Raw genomic sequence first — 18,014 nt, forward strand, 5'->3', positions numbered from 1 at the left:
TTATAGGTGTAAAAACAATTAAACAAGAGTTCAGGTACGGAAATATCTTTCTGATCCTTCATATTCCGCCTGCTTTATTCTTCTGTTGCTTCCAGAGATAAAACAGGCTTGGACTTTCTCCAGAAATTGAAGATGCAGAGAAGGAAATGGAGTGAAGTAGAAAATAAATAAATGAAACTGCTAAACAAAGCAATTCAAGAGAAAAAAACAATAAAATGCAAATATAAAACCATGTACAATTACTGAGAGTAATAATATTCTCACAACTTAACAAAGTTCAGAGGACTAATGATCAAGAATGACATCAAACAATGATTACTAAATATTTTTTATTAAATATTTTAAAACAACCCATTTGCATTTCATACAGTATAAATAACACAATACAGCAAAATGCCCCAACACTACCCAATCTTACAAAATCCAAATCACAAAATATTTCACACTCATTGTCAATATATAATAATAATGACAATAAATAATGATGCTAATAATAATATAATAGTAATAAAGAAAATTTCTAGAAAAAACAATAATAATCATTATCATTGTTGTTCTTATAACAATCACAATAACCATAACATAAAAAGTTTTCTACCACAACCAAAATTCAAAAATGTTAACTCCCTTTCTTCAAAGGTGAAAAGAACTATATATTTTTTTTTTCATCCTGTCCATATATGTAATGAAGCTGGCTCCTGAATATGAAATTACCATGAACTTAAAAGTATGAACATTTTTCATAGGAAAGGTTTCACACTTTACAGAAAGAAATAATGTGATTCAACAACCGGTCAAAAGATAATACCTATTTAAATATAAAAATATATACATGTTTTCTTTCTACATCCTCTTTATATTTATGGTTCCCTGGTTACCACAAACAAAAAACTTTCTTGTAAGTAGTTTTAAAGCCATGTTTTATAAATTATTGACAACCAAATGCTCTGAGCTAATTCTACAAGTGCCTTCCAAATAACAAGTTAGGAAAAATATATCTTTGGTCCTGCTGGAAAGTTCTTGGGAAATTAAATCTTAATGAATAATAAATAAATAAAGAAAATCTCATATATATATTTTTTCATTCTATCAATAACAAATTTGAGGAATGTAATACAAATTCATTTAGTAGCACATTTGAAGGATGTAAAAAGAACAAACATTATTCTTAAACAGTCTTAGATACAGTATAGAATGCTATCCTTTTTCTGAGCAGTTTTAATTTCTGAGAATTTTATAATCATTGGTTTTCAGAGTTTGTTCAATAATGGTCTCATTGTTTATACTAATCTAAAATAAAGGCAATATTATAATGATTATCATACTTGGGATGAAATAAAGAAACATTATATCTTTAGACATATTATTCCAATCCTTTTAATGCTATGTAATAACAATAATAGAAAACATACATTTGCATTAATTAAATTTCATACATGTAGAAGATTTTTTTTTTTTTTTTAATTTAATTGCTTCATCAATTTATATCTTTATCACAAATCATTATAGATCAAAACATTCTTAACTATTAGACAACAAAAAAATGCATAAATAAAATATTCCTCACATATACATACAAATCTATGTAAAAAAATAACACAGAACACTTTTCCATGGAATACTTATGATGGCTTTGAATGATTTAACCTAAAAATTTATCATTACAATTCATCCTTAACCCCAGTGCACACATCAGACACCTCATAACAAAAAGTCTGCTGTGAACCCTCAACGTCACTCTCCGCATTCTCCCTGAAGTGAGCCACCAATTCATCCTCAAACTCCTCCACAAGGGTGTTGCAGTGGAATTCAAGACCCTTGTTGAGATCAGGGTCCTGAACCATTTCGTACTCACTAAAGCGTGGGTTCATGGCTCCATCCACTACCAGCCTGATAGCTTCCAGTCGGCCTGTTTCCTTGTGCCGAGCCTGTGCATAGTCCTTCATGCTCTCACACACTGTCTCCATAAGTTCCATCATGTGCAGCTGTAATGGAGATATACATGGTAAGTAAGCAAAAATGAAGAAACTAAAAAATAAAAAACAGTACAATATATTAGGAGAGCAAAACAAAGAAACTGAAGAATGAGAGAAATAAAAATAATAATGAAATATGCAAAAAGACATCAATAAACTGGTTTATTTATCTAAAAAATAAAAAACAGTACAATATATTAAGAGAGCAAAACAAAGAAACTGAAGAATGAGAGAAATAAAAATGATAATGAAATATGCAAAAAGACATCAATAAACTGGTTTATTTTCTCTAAGATTTACAAACAAATATTAGACATATTCAATATACATCCCGCATAGTTCTGTACTAAACGGTTAATAGTTCATGGTTAAAACAAATGTGCTAGACATCAAAGGCCATATAGCACTATGGTAAAGTACTGTGGCAAAAAGGGTAAAAATGAGTTAACCCACTGGACCCTGTTTACTGCCCTCACATGGCCCCACTACGGGCATAAGGCTTACTTGACTAGCTACTCTGACAGGTGCATCTAATCTGGGTGTACGCAAACACTTTGTGTGCGGTGACAAGACTATGCCTCCCCTTTCCAATGTCATTTTCTCTTTTTCTGCATTTTTCTGCTATTTTCCAAAGACGATATTTGTCATTTGATTTGGTAGACAGTTTTCCTTGCACAGACTCCATATCATCTCTCTAGGTAGTCATAACATTTTGTTATCTGTATTGTTTTAGAATACAACCTGCACTGTGTGTTACGCCAGCCAGGAATAGGATCCTGATCGTGGAAATAGCATCCTTCCTGGAGCCAGAGGTCTTCCAGTCATGGCTCACAGACAGTACATTCCATACTTATTTATCAATAAAAATAATGCAAAAGCTCCTTAAATGCCACATGAGTAATCGCTCTCTAAGCGGTTTGCGCACTTGCGGTGAGTTTTTACTGTCACCCTGGCCTTCAGCCAAAATGCCCTAGGCAAGTTTGAGTAATCCTGGCCCATAGCAAGATTTTCCCATGATGGCATATTCACACCACCCACCCCTTAACCCACTAACGCCAGTATATTTTGAAGCCGAAAATAATATTTTCCAGGTGGCTACAAAATTGGCGCATGGGGCCAGCCCAGAGTTTGCCAGCGACACAATCTGAGCGTGAGCTCTGATCTATTATCACACTGGGGGGACACCCGAAAATGTTTATTTTTCTGGGTGCCTCGTATATGCGACATCCGTCGTAAATGGGTTAAACCAAATTTTTTCATTCGATGTCAAAAATTGTAGAATGCTAGAGGGGTAGCAAACGGAGTAAGGTGGTGATTAGTTAAAGGGAAAGGGGTAAAGGGTGAAGGGCAATTAGATCAAATGGAGAGTACCTATGTATCTGAGGAAAGGAATGGAATATTGCTTGAGGAACATGGTGTTAAAAAGCCATTATGAAGTAATAAATGGGTTTAAGAGTAGAAATGAGTGTCAGAATTGGAGAAGAACCTGGAGAATGAGACTAGGGAATAAGGGAAAGAGGTGAAGTATCTGGAAGAATGTCAGGATGGGAAGGATCTAGGTGACCGGAGTGAGTTACACGAACATTCAGGAGGGAGCGCAACATATAAAGGGGAAAGAGGGGGGATAGTGCAGATGGGAAAGGGAAAGATGGGGTGTGTTGTGAGAGAGTGGGAGGAAGAGTGGGGTGGAGAGAATAAAAGGAGGATGGATGGATGTCAGCAGTTACTTTGAATGTAGAGGGGAATGGGAAAGAGGAGCATTCTCTTGGATTATGTCAAGGAAGTTTTGTTTTCTAGAGCTTCTAGTGGAGATCTCTGAAAAACAAAGGTTTCCTTATGAGGAGGGAAAAGAGGAAGAGGTAGCCTTGGTGAAGGAGACAATGCGGCTGGAGAAGATGGGGTGGAACATTCAGGTTAACTGGTGTGCCAAGTAAAGTGAGGAGGGGAAAGCACCAGGAGAGTGGTAAAGAATAAATTTTGAATGGCAAAAGAATCTGACTGTGAGAAAGAGGGTATACAGGTGGGATGGTAAGAGGTAAGGGGAGGAGAAACTGGGGGATATGCTGAGACATCTTCGGTAGACAGGAGAGAAGCAGAAAGATAGCACTGAAATAAGAGAAAACCTCTTCTGTGTTCTGTGTGCTTCCTTCCTGGCCTTGTGGAAAAGTGAGACGAAGTTTGAATCTGAGAACTACCACCTCCGATTTTAACTTGCAGGCAGGGAAGCTCCTATAAAATACATTAAGGGAGCCACTACAATTGGCCAGTGTGTGTGATTATGCACAGTAATTTGAATCATAACCAAGTTGGGCACATCGAGGCAGTGACCATGCTTGGCAAGGTGGCCAAAATTTCAAAATCTCTGACATTGAGGGTGAAGGGTTTGATATAATAATACAGGGCAGGACTTTCTGCCAATATAAACTTCATGAGGAAGATCATATCTATGATAGATAATCTTGGTAATATTGGTGTAGGACTCACAGCAGCTTGTGAGAGGAATAGTGTAGCACTGTACTGATACTGCAGAACATTTTCATAGTCTGACCAATTCTTGTTGTATTCAAGGCAATGAGCTGAGACTGAAATAGCCTTGGTATAAGTATTAAAGGAGATGTAAGGCTGGGCAAAAATAATTTTGCCACCTAGATCAGTCAGGGTAGATAGGCACGAGCTTGGGACTTTAATGTAACTATTACAAGCATAACCAATCAGAATGGCTGCTGAGGGAAACTTTGCCTACTTGTTCTAAAAGACATTGTTGGAAGAGGAGGGGGGCTGTAGGAAGAATCAAAGAATCATTTCCATTTGGCTGGGATAAAAAAAAAAAAAAAAATGTTTGTGCAAGTGGAAGTAGTAGCAGGACGGGGACAGGAAGAGGAGTGGTGTGGAGTGAGGTAGTCCTATGGGGAGGAAGACAATAAGGGTGAAGAGTTGTAATACAGGAGCAGGGAGCAGAAAATGAATAAAAATGTAAAGGAGAAGTAGATCAAATGGAGAATGTTGGGAGAGAGGAAAGGATGTATTCTGATGGTTCAGTAATGGCCTACATGTTTCAAATTGACAGCAAGTATTGAGGAGCAGGTAACAGCAACAGTGGTCGGAGCCCTGATCAAAGGAGAGGTAGAGTTTTGGAACCCAGAAGTCAGTTCCAGATAGCCTAGTTGATGAAGGGGCAAGCCACTATGCCCACAAAAAAGGTACAAAAGCTTAATTACTGGCCATGGTGAGCAGAAATATGGTCTACCACTCAGTGTCCCATGAGGGGTAAAGGCTATATAATTAACCCATATACGACGGGTGTCCCATATATGAGACACCTGGAAAAATAAACATTGCCGGGCGTTCCGCCAGTGTGATGTTGGATCAGAGCTCGCGCTCTGAATATGTCGCGGGCCATGGCCGGCGCACAGGCAGATTCTGGGCCAGCCCCACACGCCAATTTTGTAGCCGCCCAGAAAATATTATTTTCTGGCTTCAAAATATACCAGTGTTAGTGGGTTAACAAGGAAATATGTTAAAGTTAAATATGTTAAAGAAAAAATGTGATTGGTTCCGTCTATATATCTAACTACACAGCAACTGCTTTTTGTAAAAAAAAAAAAATCACTCTAAAATGTACACACCCTCTAATTAGATGTGACTTTCCCCCAGGTATATGGTAATGAAAGCCTTTATCAAAAATTATCATTATTTTCTTTTTTCCTTCTATATTGGTCTGTTCACTCCTCTCTTATTTCTGGCCATTCCTAATGAGTCTAATCATCCTCCAAGAGCTTTTTACACTCATGACAAGTCAATCCTGACACCCCAGACCTCAGCCAAATTTTTCTATGACTGCATATTCCCTGTTATCCAGCCTTCAGCCAAAATTTTTCATGACATGAAGGTCAACTCATGTTTATTGGGTTAATATTGCTACCATTCCTCTCATTTGCAAATGATGGGCATTACTTACTGTGTTCATATAAAGCAAAATTGGTGCATCTACATTTTTTTTTTTTTTACAAAAACTGTCATTACATTACTTAGTACAGACTACCAAGACATGGCGTGTTGATGTTATGTTTCCATTTAATCATATCTTGTAAGGAGTTCATCATGAATGCCTACAAATGCAGATTTGGTTCATTCTTGTTATATAAGGGAGTGCATTACCATCATTTGTTCATCCTCAAACACCTGCAGTAGTGATGCTAGGGAGCCTACTTCTTGAACTTAGTCAAAAGAGGTACTGTTGGCCGAGTTGTGGTATTTGGTACCTATGGTTAGGAGAATGGTGTGCCACAGCCACACAGCCAATGTTACATCAATGCAAAAGACACCAAGAAGACTATAATCTTCACTATGGTAACATTTTGCAGCATGACATGCCAGTGAAGTTGTACAAGCTCATATCCACCAATAGTGCTTGTTCTTGGACAAAGAATACTCCACTGCAGATGCGTTTTAATTGGAATAAGTGGGAGAAAGCTCCCTGCCGCTGTAGCTTCTTTGGATCTTCATGTCCCTAGGAGGACCAACTGTATGAGAGTTCATCTAAGTTGGATATTTATCGGGCGTTCATCATCAATGAAATGATGTAAGTTTGTTAAAGAGATGAATAGGTTAACTAAGGCATCACACAAAAACCGAAAAGCTATGAACAACAGATGGAGCAGCTCTGGTCTTGGGACTACCTCCTATAATTATCCCTTTATTTCATGAATATGATACTCCTCATGCTAAGGGGTTTACTTGTGAAAGCCAGAGCATCACTGACATTATGGAGTAAACTTCAATATTTATATTGGTATCGGAGTTGAACATCAATGTGGATGAGTCTGCTGGAGGCAGCAGATTCTCACTTTCAGCCCAAGCAAGAAGTCCATGTTCAGGTTGGAGGTCTAAAGTTGTTTGCCAGTTCTAACCAGTGTTGGTTACACATTTGCCTTCAAATAGTATAAAGGCTATGACAAGTGCAGTTCTAGTCTACCTTAACAGGCAAGCTTTGCTTATGATAGGTAGGCAAAAGCTTTTCACTATGTTGCCAACAATGTACACACATAATGGATGATGGACAAAAGCACACCAAGCAAAGGAGGCAAAAGAGTCATCAAGCTCTGGGTCACCCTTGACTACAATGATGAAATGAAGGAGTCTGACCTTAGTGACCAGGTGGGAGCCTTGCACCAACCCACATAGAAGAGCTGGAAGTGGTGACATGATAACCACTAATACATATTGTGTTTAAAAGATGCTGGGTAGTGACCTGTTGCATCTGGACTTATGCAAGGAGATTGTTCATGACCTACTTAATATCCTCCTATCACAGTGCTCAAAACCACAAGACTACTTTCCCTTAGCCTTTGATCTGCCTTCCAGGCAAGAATCTGCATGGCCTCTGATGAAATGAAGGCAAACAACATTGTTGCCTCATCCTGCATATTTGAAAATAATGCGCTTTTGACAAAAAACAATTAAGTCTTTCTTTTAGCTCCCATGAAAGTGATAATTCTTGGCATAATGAGTAATTAATCAGCATATTAACACAATGAAAAAGCTAATCTAATTGTTAATATGAGTATGAAATAAATATAAACAGTGAATTCATATAATACACATCAAGCGCTGAACTCTTCAAAAGAAATATCTGAATTGCCACAGTGTACTCTGTGGTATCGTACAGTGATATCAATCATACAGGACCCACTGCATACAGATAAGGCGTTTTATGGCTAAAAGTGTATAAGGAAGGCCCACATTCAGTGGTATATTGTCCAAAATCTCAATGACTTGCCATAATTTAATTGGAAAGGCAAGTGCCTATAATAATAATAATGAAAATCATGGTATACAGTAATCAAGAAAAATAAGAACAATGATCTGATGATACAGGGGAAATGTTCTCTGATATGTCACAATTCTTCAACATAACATAATTCATCCCTATGGTTCAAAGGGATTTATTTCAGCTTTTTCGTGAGGGGAGGGCGTTGACAAGTAAAGTGAAGAAAGTCAACTGGGGGATTCCGATAGTTTTGAAAAATGAGCAATAATATCTTTTAAGCTATAATAAGATTTACAAAATTGTAATTTAAGCAAAGAAGAAGAAGAAAAAAAAAGACATAACAAAAAGCTATCTTATTGGCCCTTGGGGAGACAAACTGGACCTTAAGAAGAGCAAAGAGAGTGGGGTGGGGCCACCCCCCTACTAGCCCCCTTCAAATGATGTTCCTGCTACAGTCCTTTTACGACAAAAAAAAAAATAATAATAATAAATAAATAAAAAATAAATAAATAAATAAAAAAAAAAAAATAAATAAAAAAATAAAAAAAATAAATGTCTGAATACAGAAGCTTTTTCTCCAAGCATTTAAAACTGAAACGGGAAGCCATCTACTTCTCAAAGCATTTAAAACTGATGTGTGAAAATAAGTTATCAAATAATTGGCTGTGAATGAAATGAGGATCACAACTATTAAGTCTTCCTCAGCTTCAACATTAGTTCTTGATATTATGAACACATGGTTTTGCATGTGGTGTGGAGAATGAGAATAAGAAAAAAAGAAAGAAAGAAAGAAAAAAAATATATATGTGATAATGATAACAAATAATATAAATAAATAAATAAATAAATAAAAGAGCAGCTCTGAACTTATACATGTGAATAATAATGCAAAACTATAACCAGGAAGTGATAAAAATGAAGACATGAATGTATAGGTAGATTTTAGAGTCTAACGGAGACTTTCCAACAAGTAACTCCCGAAACAGATGCTCAGTAATTATATAAATCAGCTGGTCAGAGAAGCAGGTGTTCAAAGTGAACATCAGGAACTCAACTACTTTTAACCCATACAGTCAGTTGTGTGTATGTCATGAACACACCACACCTACACCCATGCCCAGATATACCCACTTCCACACCTGAATTGATAAATGCAGCAGCAAATTTCAGACTTTGATGGAAAATTTCCAACCAGTAACTCGAAAAGCTGATACTGAGTAATCATGCAATTAGAGAGTCCAGAGAAGCAGGTGCTCTGACTGACCATCAGGAAATCAATAATTTCAACCCTATAATTCTGAAATTAGCTTTTCTGCCTTACCCTCCTCTCACGTCCAAATATCACTGAGAGAAAAAGAAAAAGGAAAAGAAAGAGAAACAAAATGAAAGAAATATTAAAAAGCCATTTATGAAATGAAATCTAATATATTATTTTGGCCCATAGAGTCTATTATATACTGTGCACCTAGTTGGAAGAAAAACTTTCCTCAAAAGAAGAAATGGGTAAGTTTTACAAATAGTTTAACATATTCGTTATTTTAATTCTTATGTGTAACAAGTTATTATATATTAAAAACTTTTTTAGTAATTGATAAAAATGAGGAGACCAAAGGCTATCAATTATTATTTACCTGAGCAGTCCAAGATAAGAAAAAATAGGAATAAAGGCAATAAAAACAAGATGAAATACAAGAGGAAGGAAAGGATATAGCAACAAAACATGTGTGGTTTTATATAATTGAAAATAACTCAATTATTTTCAACCACCTAATTCCATTTGTGAACTACTTTTTGTCACTTATCCACTGCTAACCTACCTCAGAGCCAGCGTACTTCACTGATGACAATTTCTGCTTTCCATCAGCATCGATCCGATATGAACCAACATCTATTTTTTTCCTGGGGTCTACCTGCAAAATAAACAAGGTGTATTAAGTCTGCTTAATACACAATCTAAAAAGCAAATCTAGTTGCCTTCTTTAAGAGTAAATGATGTATATTTCTACTTCTAAAAGGAAAAAAATCACATTTTCTGCAAAACATGATTATGTGTAACCACTTGCTACCGGTGATGGCATGTGTGTACATGGCATACCCACTGAGTATTTAATTTAGTAATTATTTTTACATATAGATGGCTCCACAAGTACTAAAGTCATCAATGAGCCAATTACGAGAACCACTTGTTTCACCTGCTTACCCCTTTCCTTGATTTTTGATAATATTTTCTAGTATTCAATTCTGCTGTTAGCAATGCCAATAACAATATAGCAATTATAATGTTTATAACAAAAATAACGATATTGATAGCATTAGTATAAAAAGCGTTTTCCCGCTATTTCAAGGAAAGGTGCGGTCATAAGATGTACCAATTGACTCCTTGGTGGCTAAGCACCGGCAGAGCCATCTATGTGCAGAAACATTAAGAAAAAAAAAAAAAAACAATGCAAAACTGAATGCAACATTTTCCCATTGGCATTGGCTTAAAGAACCAATAAAATCCAAAAATAAAAAGTCAATTAAGGAAAATGGCATTTTGAAATTCACACACATTAACTTACATTTCAGACTGATTATAATCTTATATGTATTGCTGTATTGATGCGTCTTTTTTTTCACATTGAGAAAAAGATGTTAATGATGCTGATATAACAATGCTGGTACAGAGCTGCTACAGGGATGCCAGTACCAATAAAAAGTATCAATCAATGTGTCACACGATTCTGCCCACCTCTGGTTACTGTACAGTAGTAGAGGAAGTTGATGTAGTTGTAGTTGTGGTAGTTGTTGTAGTGGGAATTGTAGTAGTGGTAGTAGTGGTAATCATCATAATGGTAGTAGTGGTAACTGCAGTAGTAGTAGTTGTCACCAAGGAGTTAGTTATTAATCCTAGCTATTTCACCTGTTGAAGACCTGCCTACGTATTATTTTATTGTCTTTGATGTTCTATTTTAATAATAATTCAATAAGATCAATAAGAATAATAACAGCATCAACGTTAATAGTATTATAGGGAAAAATGCTTTTTACCACTATTTCAAGAAGTGGGGAAAGCAGGAGCATTCACAAGAGACTCCTTGGTATGCAATATAAGTCAGAAAAAGATACAGGGGACAATACATAAATCCATGGTTATTGGGTTAATGGATAAGGAAAACTAATAACAATAATAACAGAGGCAGCCCTAAACCAGAAAGAGGGGAAATAAAAAGAAAGAAACAAAAACAGCAATAAAAGTACTAACAAAAAGAACAACAACACCCAAAACGCACTGCAAAAATCATAGCAAAAATAGCAACAAAGCAAAATTAATCTTAATTTTAACTTATTCTCCAAAATCCAAGCCCTCCAAGTGTAATCATTTGTTAGATTATAAGAGGCAAACACTTGAGATGAACAGATAATAGGAATAATATATCTATCCGAACATTATCATGTAAACACTCATTTCCCAATTAATCTCTCTAGCTCTTGAATGATTTGTTCCTTGATTTATTCTGTAATCTATCACTTTCTCAAACCACCATTACAAAGGGAACAGGTAAAACACTAAAACTTGACAAATGTAAACCTAAAAAATTTCGATCAGAAATTTAATGTACACATTTACGAAGTACACAAAAGTAAGTACAAAGTACATACAAAGAAGAGATTAACGAAAAATAGTACCAGAAAGATACATACATAAAAACATGTGTTAAATCAAGTTTCTAGCAAAACTCCTTACCTGAGAAATGGAACTGTGGAGTTCAGTAATGAGACTGTGACATACGGCGCATTTTACAACCTGTTGAAAATAAGCATATGAACAAAATATATATTATGGGGGTATATACGAATAATGAGTGTATAGGGGAGTCAGAGGGGGCGGGGGAGATATACATGTAGGTATGTAAATGATGGATTGTATAGCCTATATAGATCTGAAATATTTACAGCAAGAATAAATTGTAAAGATAATAGATGATATATATAAATATACATATATTATATATCATACATATCATATAATATTTATATAAATATATATATTTTATATATCATCTATATAAATATACATATATTATATATTACATATATAAATAGACATGTATATAAATCACCCACCCACACACATACACACGCACATGCACACGCACACATACACATACACACATCCATTCATTATGCATATCTATATCCATTGTAAATATTCATTAATAGTTACTAAAATGTTAAGGTAAAACACTCATGTAAAGAAAATAACTATTAATATGTAAATTACTGATTGCAGAACATTACAAAACACAAACTGGAATTGAACATGACGACCTCACCTTTGACTTGGGTGTTTTTGATGCTAACACAGCACTAGCCCCCAGGAGAAGCAGTAACAGATGGAAGCCTGATGATGCCATTATTGATACTGAAAAAGCATGGTTGACAGTCAGTATACACTTTTACCTATTAGGCTATTTACAGCATTATCTTCGCAGAAATAATGAAATCATTTTAAAACATTCTTTTCAAAGACTTCATCTTTTTATTTCTTAATCCTGATGAAGCAGTGTGGCATCCCAATACAGCATGTATCTAAAGCAGCTCCCCTACTTATTGACAAAAACATATCAGATTACATAATATGAACTCCAATCATACCTCCACCTTGTTTTTTGTCATGAATGAACCTGACCTGGTTCCTTATTTTCCAAAGAGGCCTTCTTGCCTGGATATATGAGGTGGAGGTTTGTTGGTCTTTGGCATAGTGCTAAACAGTGCAGAAGCCATGTACAGGGGGTCCTCGGTTTATGACAGTCTCGACTCAACATTTCTTTGATACAAAGCTAGAAATCATGTACAGTATTTATAGTTTGTCTTCTATGTGTTCCTTAAGCCCTAATTATGTTTTTATGTACGTCATAGAAGTGTCTTGTTATGTTTTAGATTATGACAAATACATGTATACATACTGCATTAGCATATGTATGTGACTTTGGTGCTTATGCATATACATACATGTACTGTATTTAGGTGTGTCCTGACTTACGTCAAAATTTGGGTTATGAGGCCATCGTAGGAATGGATTTCCATTGTTAGTCGAGGACCTCCTGTATAGTAAATGGACTACTGACAGTTTATTTGTAATATTTTGTCACAACTTTCTCTTTCCATCTCTCAATTATTATTAAGAAATTCCTGGATTATGAAGAATAGGTATAGTTCTAGTTTCACATACCATATCGTACAAGGTAATCTTTGCCGGCAGTGGATATAATGAAAGAAAATCAGTCACTTTTCCTCTATGGAACTCTATTCATAAGTTGATAAAAAGAAAGTTGTGAAACTTGTAATATTTTGATGTAGGACTACAGCTAGAGGAAAATCTACTGACACTGCCACAGAGTATGGGAAAAACTATAACCCACCAGTAAATATTATTTTTACCCCGCAATGCACAGCAAGATAGAGCTAAAACTTAGGAGCACTGAGTAGACCTAGGGATTAAACTTTATAGTTTGGATGCACTAAGTTAGGGCAAATTGAAGATGATATTCTTGTAGATGATATTCTTGTAAAGGACAAAAATTTGTATTGTTGGTACAAGAAATAATTTGGTCATCTGTTACAGAGAGTGATGCACCCTCCAGAGAATAAGTCCAAAAACTAGTGTATCATGCGCACCCAATAAACTAAACGTATCCTTTTGTATCTTTTATTTATTTCATAGACAGGGGGGCAAGCCCCCTATACCACCCCCTTTATTAGCAGTTTGTGCCAGCTTATAGAAAACCAAAATTAAGAAAACTAGCTATGTGAGGGTGTTATGAACTTATGGCCACTTTATTAAAATTGTGCAAGGTCCGACTCAATGAACATTCATTATACAGACATGCATATAACTGAAATGAGTGCATATCAATCAGTCTAAACATGCATATCTAGACATAGATAAATGTATATATACCTGACAGATAGACATATGTATTTATTTGTGTTTATATGCATGTCTGTATGAAAATTCATTGGGTTAGTCCTCACACAATTTGAACAAACTGGCCATTAATTTCTGATATTTAGCCAATATTTTTGCAGTAAATATGAGGCCACTGCAACTATTGCTGTATTGTTTATGACTATATTCTTTATGCTCTATAAGATGGTGGTATCCATTTCCATCTTATCTCTGTGCATCACTCAGTCACCCAGTAACGTCCCATAATCTGTAATAATGCGACTGTTGAATAATCTAAGATGGCAGTGTCCATTTCCCTCTATCTCTATGCATCCCTCTGTAACTTAAACCAATAATTGCAAGGTTGGAGGGCTGTGTGAAACTAACATTATATGTTAAGAGGAATTCAATATTCCAATCCATAACAAATACCAAAATACTTAACCAGGAAAACTTTGAACTAACCAATATGTCCTCCCATACATTAACTAAAGAATATAATGGATATCAACAAGTAGTATAATAAAACCAAAATAACTTGCTCCTGTCAATACCCTGTAAAATACATATTTATGAATGAATAAGTAATTTGTGAATATTACAACAAACTTACTGTAATGTTTGTAACATATCAACTAATTTCAAATTTTATAACAAAAAAAATTACAGCAAATACTAACCAATGGAACTAGAAATGAAAAAGAGAAAGAAAAACACATTGTACAACAAAAATAAAAGAATGAATGAAAAAAACTAAAAGAACAAATACAAAACGTTCTACCTGCCCTTCTTCCCCACATCCCACTCGCATGTAAACAAAAACAAAAAATCCCTTTTCACCACAAAATACAAACAACACACAACATGCCACATACCCTTCCACAGATCCCTTTAGCACACACGTCCAAACCGCCAGCGAGACGACGAAGAAGCGAATGAAAGGGAAATGACAGAGAATGGGAAGGTTTCCGCTTCTCTTACGTGTCACTCGCTCGCCGGCCCACGTGGAAACTCGTACGTCCGCCAGCGCCGTCCTGCGAGTGCCTGACAGCCGGGTGGGAGACGAACGTGTCGTACTGCTTTCTTGATTTTTTGTGGTTGAGGGGTTGCATGTGTATGTATGGGAGGGGGGGGGGGTGTAAGCATTATTATTTTTCTTAAATTCTCGATATCTTTACTTTATTCCTGGAAGTTTCTTTTCACTCGTTTCTTTGTGTAAAGTGTTTACCATTATTATCATTGTTGTTATTATTATCATTATTTTTATTATTATTATTATTATTTATTATTATTGTTATTATTATTATCATTATTATTATTATTATTATTATTATCATTATTATTATTATTATTATTATTATTATTATTATTATTATTATTATTATTATTATTATTGTTATTATTATCATTATTATTATTATCATTATTATCATTATTATTATCATTATTATTATTATCATTATCATTATCAGTATTACTCTTATTATCACTATTATTATTACTTTTGTTATTATCATTATTATTATTATAATTATTATTATTATTATTATTATTATTATTATTATTATTATTATTATTATTATTGTTATTATTATTACTATTATTATTATTATTATCATTATTATTATTGATATTATTATTATTGTTATAATTATTGTTATTATTATCATTGTAATAATAATAATAATAATAATAATAATAATAATAATAATAATAATAATTATTATTATTATTATTATTATTATTATTATTATTATTATCATTATTATTATTATAATTATTGTTATCAGTATCATTGTAATAGTTATTATTATTGTTATTATTATGATTTTCATTATCATCATGGTTATTGTTACTATTATTGTCATCATTGTCATCATCACATATTACAATTATTAATGATATTGTTATTATTATCATTATCATCATTACTGCTTTTCTTATCATTATCATTATCATGATTATTATCGTTTTCATTATCATTATTATTATTATTATTATTATCATTATTATTATTATTATTATTATTATTATTATTATTATTATTATTATTATTACTATTATTATCATTATTATTATTATCATTATTATTTTTTATTATAATCATCATTATCATTAATATCATCATCATCATTACTATTATCATTATTACTATCATTATCATTATGATCAATATAATCATTCATTATTATCATATTATTATTATTATCATTATTTTCATCATCGCCACTATTATCATGAGCATTATTATTACTATTATTACTATTGTTATAATCATTATAAGTAATATTATTATTATCATTATTATTGCCATCATTATTATTATCATTATCATTATTGTTATTATTAATTACTGTTATAATCATTATAATTTTCATAAGCAACATCTTCATTATTTTTATCATTACTATCTCTATTATCATTATTGTTATTTTTGTTATTATCATCATCATTATTATTATCATTATTGTTATCGTTACTATCATTACTATCATTATTGTCATGATTATCATTATTATTATATTTATTATAATTGTTTTTATCATCAGCATCATTGTCATCAATACTATTGTTATTATTATCATAATCATTATCATCATTGTCATCATCTTTATCATTATCATTCCTATTTCTATAGCTATCACTATCATTACTATTATTATCGCTATAATTATTATTGTTGTTGTTGTTACTAGTATTATGAATATTATCTCTATTATTACTTTTATTATTACTATTGTTATTATTATTATTGTTGTTGTTGTTGTTTTTGTTGTCGCTACTATTATAACCATCATTATCATTTTGATCATTTTCACTGTTATCATTATTATTATTATTATTGTTATTATAATAATAACAATAATAATAATAATAATAATAATAATAATAATAATAATAATAATAATAATAATAATAATAATAATAATAATAATAATAATAATAATAATAATAATGATAATAATAATAATAATAATAATAATAATAATTATTATTATTATTATTATTATTATTATTATTATTATCACCATCATCATCATCATTGTTATTATCATTATTATTATTATTATCATCTATATTATTATTAACATCATTACTATCATCAATATCATTATCATTGTCATTGTTATCATTATCATCATCATTAGTATCATTATCATCATTATCATTGTTATTATTACTATCATCATTATTGTTATTATTATTACTATCATCATTATCGTTATTATTGTTATTATCATTATTATCATCATTATTGTTATCATCATCATTATCATAACTTCTACTACTCCTATTATTATCATTATTACCATAAGTATTTCTACTATTAGTTTTAGTATTGTTATTGTTATTGTTATCATTATCATTATCGTTATCATCATCATCCTCTTCTCTTTCTTCTCCTTTTACATATTCATCGTCATCATTATCGTCATCGTCATCATTTTTTTATCGTTATCATAAGTATTAATATCATCATTATTATCTATTATTGTTATTCTCAGTATCATTGTTATTATTATCTTTATTACTATTGTTATCATTATTAGTATTGTTTTTATTATCAGTATCATTATTGCTGCTAATATCATCATGATTATTGTTATTATTATCCTTATTACCATAATTACCATTACAACTGTTATTATTACCATTTTCATTATTATTATTATCATCATCATTTTCAGTATAATGATACAAATCATTATCATTATTATCATTATCATCATCATCATCATCATCATTAATTATCACGGTTATTTTCATTATTGTCACTATTATTATTACAATCATTTTTATAATTATTATAATGATTATTACCATTAGCAATATTATTGTTATCATCTTTATCATTATTAATGTTGCTGATTTTGTATGATTATTATCATTATCATTATTGATAGTGAGACTGGCGGAAATTCCACGGGAAAATTAAGCGTTCCACTTTCCCTCTTTCATCCTCACTTCTCCTCTCCTCTCCCCTTTTCTTCCCCTCTCCGTCCGTGTCTTCTCTTCCCTTTCCCGCTCTGCGATTCCTCCCCTCCCATTTTAAGCCCTACATCTCTGCCCTCCCCTCATTTTCCTCCTTAAGCTCCCTCTTGTCATTCGTTCCCTTATCCCCTTTCCTCCTTCTTCCATCCTTTTTCTTTTCTTCTTTTTCCTGAGCCCCTTACTTATCCCCTTTTCCTCGTGAAGTTTCTCTGTTTCCCTTTCCCATTTCCCTTTCTCTTTGAGCCTTCTTCCCCTTCACTGTTATTTCCTCTCCCTCTTCCTTTTCCCTTCCCTTCCTACCTTCCTTCTTAATCTCTCTCCTCGGATAGCTATGTAAATAATA

The 18,014-nt window shown here is 32.9% G+C and overlaps 1 protein-coding gene across 2 annotated transcripts; it reads right to left on the reverse strand.

The window, feature by feature from the left end:
• Positions 1-315: 315 nt before the first annotated feature.
• Positions 316-14,705, reverse strand: sel (canopy family protein seele). 2 transcript variants are annotated; one of them, XM_070130590.1, is made up of 5 exons: positions 14,554-14,705; positions 12,063-12,151; positions 11,474-11,533; positions 9,564-9,656; positions 316-1,985 (listed from the first exon to the last, which is right to left on the reverse strand). In XM_070130590.1, the coding sequence occupies exons 2-5, from the start codon at positions 12,141-12,143 to the stop codon at positions 1,662-1,664; spliced, it is 558 nt and encodes a 185-aa protein (XP_069986691.1). In that variant the 5' UTR covers positions 12,144-12,151; positions 14,554-14,705; the 3' UTR covers positions 316-1,661. The 2 variants fall into 2 exon arrangements, with proteins under 2 accessions (XP_069986691.1, XP_027209151.1); XM_027353350.2 differs by having other exon boundaries at positions 14,660-14,683.
• Between the last annotated feature and the right edge of the window lie 3,309 nt (positions 14,706-18,014).

The sequence above is a fragment of the Penaeus vannamei genome, chromosome 15 (genome assembly GCF_042767895.1).
Source record: "Penaeus vannamei isolate JL-2024 chromosome 15, ASM4276789v1, whole genome shotgun sequence".
In the NCBI taxonomy this organism is placed as follows: Eukaryota; Metazoa; Arthropoda; class Malacostraca; order Decapoda; family Penaeidae; genus Penaeus; species Penaeus vannamei.